This window comes from Colius striatus, chromosome 30, assembly GCF_028858725.1.
Source record: "Colius striatus isolate bColStr4 chromosome 30, bColStr4.1.hap1, whole genome shotgun sequence".
NCBI classification, from domain to species: domain Eukaryota; kingdom Metazoa; phylum Chordata; class Aves; order Coliiformes; family Coliidae; genus Colius; species Colius striatus.
The window spans coordinates 80,887-89,936 of NC_084788.1; the positions used below are offsets into that span (position 1 = coordinate 80,887).

The following is a 9,050-nucleotide window of genomic DNA, read 5'->3' on the forward strand; positions in this document are numbered from 1 at the left end:
TTGGTAAATGTGAGGGCCCACATCAGACCTTTGTTGTTTGATCACTGATGAAGAAAGCTTTATTCAGAACACCGAGAAACTGTTTTACATAGGCTCTTACAAGACTTCATGCTGGAAACCATGCCTCTCAAGTTGGATCCTGAAACTAGAAAGTCTTATCTAAATGGGGACAAAGTGCCATTCCCTCATCTCTGCCCCAATTTATTCTAGACTCTGAAAGAGCAAGACTCTCCATTTTCCTTAAAAGTTACTTTGGTTTAATGGTTTTGGTCATTTTTTTTTTTTAATCACAAATACCTCCACCACCTACAGGACAGTAGGCAGGTGAGAAGAGAGCTCTTGTCATCAGGGCAGCATAGAAAAAAGTGTAATATGGACTAGCAACAACATAATTAAAACACACTAGCTGTATGACCAAACTAGTTATTAGCAACTACCTCAGCCACCTTCTTTGCACTAAGATTGGCTATGAAGATCTTTTAGTTTAACATAACTTACATCAGAGAAAAAATTAATTCAAATTAAGTACTGTTAGTTGTTAGTGTTGAGTTGACTGTGAGACAGCTCATCTAAACACACACACAGAAAGAAAACAAATCTAAGCTCAACACTTCAAACACCAAAAGCCAGATGAAACCACAAATTCAGTGTCATCCCAGCCCTAAAAAAATATGAGAAAGTGAAACGTGATCTCAAAAGCCTCTGAAAAGCCAAAATGAATTCCCAAATATGTACAACATACACTTCACCTTTACGCCTAGTAATTTTTACCAGGAAGAACTTCAGACTCTATACAATTGCTAGGTTTTGCCTCCACAGAAAGCCAAATCTACATCTCAAAAACAAAATCAAAAAAACCCTCCAACACTTGTAGTGTTCAAAAAACCAGCCAGAGCTGTGCTCCTTCAAGTAGTTCAGCTCATGAAAGAAAAATAAAAGCAAAGAAATAATTGCTAACTTGCAACTTCTTCAAAGCAGTACCTTGTTTTTCTCCTTTGCCTTCAAAGTCTATGGATTTTCATTTCCATAGAATTGTAATTGATTTTTAAGTAGTGTAGAACCCAGATGTGGCCAAGAAAGAGGCAAGTTCCCAGTTATTTTCACTGTACTTCAGAGAAAACTTGCACTTTAGAAATGTAACGCACATTTAACTCAAACACTACAGAGGTAAAGAACTCAGTCTTACTTCTACCTACCACTACCATCACCGTTCTCATGCATGGAGTTGCAGTCACACATACTTTAGAAACTGTATTGTTTTGTGGTGTGTGCTGAACAATCTGTTTTCCCCTATACACTCCTGCCACTCATGCAACCTGAGGTCAGTAAGCATTCCACACTGCCACACTCTCGGGAGTTCAACCCTGACAGCTGCAGTACATCAGCACAGCTGAGGTAGATTGCTAATCAGGTTAGTTTGCTCACCAATCCCAAAACTTAGCCTGTAATGCAGAGCAAATCAGCTCACAACTATTAGGTACTATGGTTACATTGTGTCTGGTTACAGGCACTAGCTCATTTAGAGCTAATTCAAAATACAGATATAGAGATGCAATTACCTAGACGAGCCTGGTTGGCAGTTCAGTACACTGTCCAGGCAGACTTCCTTTTCAGCCTTGCACAATCATCCTTATTCCCTCAACAAAGTTCATGAAATAACCTAGAATTTCCTGTTATCTCCTTACATTTTGGGCTACACAGGAAAAAAGAAACAATTTTCTGCCAATTTAAGTTGAACTGGCCTTCTAAAGCCAGACAAACCACACACTCAATGCAAGGTAAGCATGAATATTGCTCCTTTAAGTCAGCAGCTAGAACTGGCATGTAATTCAGAGTTCCTTTGAAACTGACCAAGTGCAAGATACCATCACCCTACCTAAAAATTCTCACCTCACACACTCACCCACTCATTTCTGTCAGTACTTGGAGAGTCAGATCACAAAGCTAAAAAGCATTACCAACATCAACCAAACCCTCCTGGAAAAACATTGGTTTTCAGACAATTCATGACACAGGTACACAAGTGTTGCAATTCATGACCATGCAGCCTATACTTAAATCCATGTGAAATTACATGGCCCTGCATATTGAGCTGGTCTTCCACTACAGCTGTAGGGAAATATGAAAATCAAAACCCAAAATAGTCATTAATGCTTTATGTTTTGTTTAGCTTGCAGTCAGTTTCCCATGTTTTCTTCCCCTACAGTAAACAAAACAGTAAGACTACTTGTCTTCAAGGAACATTTACAACAACATAACAATAATCTCTGTCTAAAAGCATTGAAGTTTTTGTACACAGATCAACATTACAGTAAAAGTAACAAGATGATCATCTTTCTTGTAAATAAAAATACATAACTTGGTTTCAACATGTCCTATCACACATTATTTAACTGGAGATCAAGTTATTAAGTGCTTGAAGTCAACATTAAACATACATCATCTCTAGCCATTCACTGGTCAGTGACCTTTCTTGAAGGGCCCAGTCAACTATGTGATCCCACCACTCTAGCCATCAGTCTAGGCAGAATGTTTACACAAGCAGTGCACAAATATCAAGTGACTGCCCATTACACATCCATATATTTGAGACCACCTCGAAACCTACAGTAAATCATTCCTTACATTATGTCCTACACTGCATGGAAAACATAAGTTACGTTCTCACATTTCAATTGCTTAAGTTATTGTGCATCAAGTTAAACACTCCCTTACTTCCCCAGGTGCTCTCTACAATACACAGCAGAGCAGTGACATATTTCAGCAGTTCCCCAGCACCAATCTTTACCTCACTTCCTCAGATCACGTATAATAATGAAAATATGCTCTGAAAAGTTTCAAGTCAGCTCCCTCAAAAACAGTTCCTCTAACCCATTATAGCACAGAACATATGCACCACAGGAAACCCTGAAACAGCTGTTACGAGTTTGCTTGCATTAACACAGCATGGTCCTTATGAATAGTTTGTTGCTCAGGGTATCATGTGCAAAGTCACACACTCGCACAGTGATTTAAGCCACAGCCTGACACTAAGATATTACTGACATTTCTTTTACAGCATAATCTCACTGCAGAAATTCATGTCAATACAGAAGGAAGATCAACTGAGGGTACAAAGCAAGAGAGACAGAAATAATCTCTTAAGTATTCTTAAATGTATAAAACTATGGTAAATGTAATTGTGGCTCCTAAGGAATTAAGTGCCTGCATTCTATAATACACTTAATATAATCCATGACTATCAGATCCTTCATCAATATCTTCAGCAAACTACATAATTTCCTTCAAAACTACGTTAATTACATTGTCTCCTCTTACAGGAGAGCAGACATATTTCGCCACTGGAAAACTGACAGTGAAATCTGTCTGCCAAAGACAAATGTTGACAAGGAGTTTCCTAAATGAATTAGCATTAACACAAGCTCATGCCTCCTAAACAGCAAGATTACCTTACATGACAAACCTGAATATACACAAGTCCAGGCGTATAGATTCTGACATACCATACACTTTAAAAAGTCCCCATAATGAAAATTCATTTCACCACTGGAACTCTACCCTGAAACTTGACCCAGAAGCAGAGCTGACTCACAAAACTGCCCCTGTTCAACTTTGCTAGGTAATACAGCTGTGCCAAACTCCACAATGTAAACCCTTGTTGCACTGATTGCTCAAGTTACACATCACAATTGTTCCTCCACCATCTTGAGCCTACAATTCTCTGTATCACACTTTCATCATTTGCAGTAGCTTCAAACCACTGACATCCAGAAGCAGAAACTTATTCCTGTCTGTAGGATGCTAGTGATGGAGCAATTCAAAGGTCTGCTCTTGCATCTGCTACTTAAATGACATTATGAAGTGTCCAAGGATTAAGTCTTTCATTACTTTGTATTGTCTATTTAGCTCTTAAGGCACATGAAATCTGCAGTCATCCCAACTCCCAGCCAAGACCACACTGTTCTACTCTAGCAAGGGCACCCTACTTAAAATTAACAGCTATGAGTTCGGTACTAATTGCATCATTACATACTTTGAGACTTAGGCTCACTGATTTCACCCTCATGAGCAAGCCCAGTAGTTGTAAATCCATTTGGAAAATGCATTTGCATTTTTTTCTATGTAACATTAAAGCCTTGCATGCCTTTAGTCTTCCATTCACACAGATCTTCATTGGAGCTCCAATTCCTCTCCTTGCCATCATCAGTTTGACTCTAATGATAACCTGATACCCATTTTTGAAAGGATCATCTCCACAGTAGAGCAGCTACTGGCCATGGCTACCCTGCTACAAAAAAGGATGAAGGCACGCTATACTCCTGTGAATCTTGGCTGTTATTACACACTTCTCAGGCCAACTGTGCCTGTAGGGACGGGATCTGTGCCTGTAGTGCACAGGGAACAGGATCACTGCTGGTTTTCCAGACAGATCAATTTCTGTTATCAGTTCACTGTGCAGTCACACAACACAGAAAATGGGTGGTTATGGCAGCAAGAGCAAGGACTCTGCACATCAGTTTCAATCAGCAGTTTGACCTTACATTGTCATGTCCTCCACAGCCCCTGAATGCAGAAACACAGTACTCACAATTGAGTATATTATTTAAGAAAGCAGAGGTACCTCTCCAAAACACATACAGTGAAGTCTTGCATAATCACAAAAATAAGATGAACTGGAAATACCATTAAATTCACTAAGTTCTCCCAATTCTTTCGTAAATCAGGGAAGAAAGGAGACCTTCACTTCCTAGTAGCTAGCCAAGAGTTCTACACAGCTAAAGTCAAACACATACGGATTTTTTTTCCACAATACAGTCCTGAGATAAGAGATTTATTTTGGCTTGTCCTCATTCTCCCTGTCACAAGCCTCCTTTTACTTTAAGTCATACATATATTTTCCTCATTCCTTCCTCAGAATAGAAATGGGGAGATAGGGGGTTTTTTTCCACATCACTTTTTTTCCCTAGTTCTAAGTTTCAAAATTTCAAGAGAAGACTTCATATTTATTTAGCTACAGCAGTTCCCACTGCATGGCAGGCACTCTAGAAGTGGAATATGCTACAAAGACACTACATATAGCGGTATCAACTATAGAAATATGCAGTTATTCTCAAGAGATTAAAAAAAGTAAACAGAATAAGCTTCTGGCACCTAAATATATATATGAAACTCAAGTCAGAAAAAATAGAGTTCAACAAGTAGATGACCTGTGTCTTAAAACTAGTTTTGCTGAAGGAAGAATAAGAGAAGTCCCACAGCTTGAATTTCATGCACTAATTAGCCAAGTGACTGAAAGGTGATCTATCACTGGAATAGAATAAATGGATAAAGTACTTCTGTCATGGTTTAACTTCACTCACGAAAAGGCAGTGATGGGCAACGCAATGCCATGCAATAGTCTGCCACTCCCCCATCGCCCACTCTAGAGAATTCCCTCCCATTATACACTGGGCTTGAAGCTCTTCTTATGGGCTAGTTTGGGTCAGCTGTCCAGGTCATGCTCCCTCCCAGCTTCTTGTGCATCCCCAGCCTCCTCACTGGCAGAGTATGACAAACTGAAAAATCCTCAACTTAGGCTAAGTGCTACTTGGCGACAACCAAGACAGTGCCATCAACATAATTCTAACACTAAACCCAAAACACATCTGTCTATCAGGAATAAAATTAACTACCCCAGCCAAAATCAGGACAACAAGTTTATGTAGAATCTAGTATCCCTGAATATCATTAAGTGTTTGCTTTAATAAGCTATTCAGAAGCTCTTATCCTGAGCTATAATCTGTATTCTGTGGGCATTTCTTGAGATGGGCATTTCCAGACTGTCAAGTAATAAGATTTTACCCTTTATGAGAGGCATAGTTGCAGCACAAAAGCAGTTCCCTGCCTACACACTCCAGCACAAATAACCAGGTTTTTGATAAGTATCACATCATAGGAAAATGTTAATAATACAAAGAACTTCCATGTTCACATTAAGTACCCCAATTACAGACACAGAAAGGGAGTCTACTATAGATGGTATCTTGAGCACAATCCTTCACATACAGTCTTTTGGGAAGCTGACAGAAAAGTGTGGCTTCCTCCATGAAGTCAAAGAGATGGAAATTCATATCGTGACTTTCAAACCAAGTCATTTTGGTGTTAGTTTACAGTAAATCTTTCTAACTTTCACTGTACTTTCTAACTTTCTCAGGCCTTTCCCTTCTGTATGTCTGCTTTTGCTCATCAATAGAAATCAAATTTAAGGTAAGCAAAAACAAATAACCAAATAAACAACTGAATTAAATGTGTAAAAAGCAAAATTTAGTGGCAAAAATCAGATCATTGCAAAAGTGGAGATCTTGGTACTGTGCTTTAGAGTTTGCAATCTGGAGGACATCTGGTCACAAGTCTGCCTTAAGTTCCACTTAAATATAAGAAAAAAAAAATTTACTGAGAGTTACCTGCCTGGACATGTTCCTACGCGACCCGATCTCGGTGAACCTGCTTCTGCACCAGGGTTGGACTAGATGATCTCTAGGGGTCCCTTCCGACCCTACCATTCTATGATTCTATTATTTTGTGACATCTGAGTATGCAGCAAAATGATCAGAAGTTACAGACAGTTTTTACCCTACTTACTATCCACTCGTATATTCTTGTATTACTAACTTAACATCTTCCGGAAAGGGCAATAGACACTAGATGGACTCTCATCACGCTTTATTTTTCACCCTGAAGCACCTTAAGTCTTACGGACTCACTTGTCTCGGGGAAGGGGGCAGCAGTGATGCGAAGGATCACCCTGGCTCAAATCGCGGAGCCCTTTGATCTCAGTTATCTGAGGGCTCAGTTTCGAGGCTCAGAAAAAAGGGCATCCCCCCCAGGGAGATGGGCACACGGCGGAGGCTCTCCGGCAGCCGGGCACCAGCCGCCGCCTTCCCCAGGGGGCGGCCAAGGAGGCGCGGCGGCGGCGCTCCAGAGCGGAGCGGACATCGCTGCCTCGCTCGCTCATTCATTCAAAGCCGAGGCGGCCGCCGACAGGCAGGAGTGACCGAGGCAGCGGGCATCGCTCAGCCCGGCCGCCGGCCCCGGCCCATCCGCGCCTCCCGGGGGCCTTGCGCGCGTTTCCCGCCCACTCCCAGACGCATCCCCGCTCACTTGTTCTGCAGCTTCTCGTGTTCCGCGCGAACCTCGCTCAGTTCCAGCTGCAGCCTAGCCCGCTCCCGCGCCGTGTTGTTCAGCGCCTGCCGGGCGTCAGCCAGCTCGGACTCGTAGACCGCCTTCAGGCCAGTGACCTCGCGGCCGCGCACCTCCTCCCGCTCGGTGACCTGCAACTGCAGGGCACTGTTCTCCTTCTCCAGGCTCCGCACCTTGTCGATGTAAACAGCGAGGCGGTCGTTCAGCTCCCGCAGCATTTCCTTCTCCTGCAGCCGGGAGATACGCGAACGACTCGCCATGGTGGGATCGACAGGAGGGCAGTAATGGGAGAACCGCGCCTTACACTTGGCGGGACTCCGGAGGAACGAGTATGCGTCGAGCTGCGGTGGAGGGAAGCCGAGCCACGGACACCACTGCACCGCCGGGCTCCGCGCCGTGACCCAATATGGCCGGGGTGGGCCCACGTGAGCGGCCGCCGGCCAATCGCGACGCCCGGCGGGCCGAGCACCGCGCTCCGTCGCTGGCCCTAGACTAAATTCAAACGCCGCCGGCGCCCGCAGCTGTCGACGGGCGCGAGGTAGGGAGCCCCCCGGCCCGCCCCGCGCCGCCCCCGCGCCGCCGCCGCGCAGCTGAGGCGGCACGGCCGCGGCCGCCCGCTCTTTTGTTGCCGCCTCCGTCTCTGGACAAAAGAGCTGAACGCGGGCTGGCGGCGGGCGTCTTCGGCCCTCCCTGCCGCGCCGCAGGGTGGGGGTGTGACAGCCGTCGCCCTGCCCCTTCGGAGGCCCCTCCACAGCCTTCACAGTACGAGACGACTCCCACGGCCTGCGCCCCTTGCTTTGCCGCCTCGCCGTCGGCAGGGCAGCTCGGCCGGGGGAGGGGGTCTCGTTTGGCAGTAGAGCTTCTGCCCATGACAAAAGAAATGATTCTGCTGTGCCTGACATTCCTCATCCCAGATTTACACATCCCTCGGGTGAAGGCTGCACACCGCTGCACGAGAATACTGCTCGACTCCTGATCCTGCAAGTGGGTGACTGAGTGGGTGGCTTTCAGTCGGCTCAGGAGAGTGCCGTCATTGCAATATTCACAGTGCAATTATTCAGATTCAGCCCAACGCAGGGTTTGGTGTTAGCATTTGAATGTCCCATATCCGATGTAGCGTCTGTAATTAAAAGTTGAAGATGAACTCTTCAGAAAAAGCATGAATCCTTCAGTGCTGTGAATGCAATTGATGAAAAAGCCACATTCGTTGTGGAACTGAAGTTTGTGACTTTTAAACCAACATGATCCCTTTACAAGTCCCGTTAAGTAGGCTGCATCTTCTGGATCACAGTCCTAAGTGTCAAATGGATGACAGAAAGCAGAAACTGGAAAGAACATAGTAAACAGTTCGAAGTCTTGTTTGTAAACCCAACTGTCCTTCTCACAGAAATTCCTATAGAGAAGTCTTGTCAGCTGGAAAACACTAATACTTTCCCCTACTTAGATTTCCTTGAAACCTTTTAGGAATGTTCCCTTCAGAACAAGCCATGACAAGGTTCTGGAAACACAGTGGGAGCTGGTTCCCCCCTTCTCAGTTCCTTGACACATTAATTTTTGGTTCAGCTAGCCCAGCAAAACATTTTTTTGCTAATTTCCACTAACATCCCCTCAAAGGAATCATGGAATGGTAGGGGTTGGAAGGGACAAAACTTGAACCAACAAAACAATGTGCCAGTCAAAGTGGTATATATAACATGGTAATTCAGTGAGGAGCTCCTGCTTTTTCCCACATGATGCCTTTGTTGACACACACTGATATCTGTTTCTCCCTTTTTCCTTTTCTTCTCTGCGTGTTGTTACAATTTGCTCTCTTCCAGCCCTTTGGGAAAATAGCAAAGCTGGCTAAGAAGAGTGATAGCAGATGGGGGTGG

General features: G+C 44.0%; 1 protein-coding gene across 1 annotated transcript in view; it reads right to left on the bottom strand.

The window, feature by feature from the left end:
- LMNB1 (lamin B1) overlaps positions 1–8,081 on the bottom strand; it is a 33,433-nt gene extending 25,352 nt beyond the window's left edge. The window contains exon 1 of the mRNA XM_062016449.1: positions 7,141–8,081. Within this exon, the coding sequence (XP_061872433.1) occupies positions 7,141–8,081 (941 nt within the window). The remainder of the gene's footprint in view (positions 1–7,140) is intronic.
- Positions 8,082–9,050: the final 969 nt, after the last annotated feature.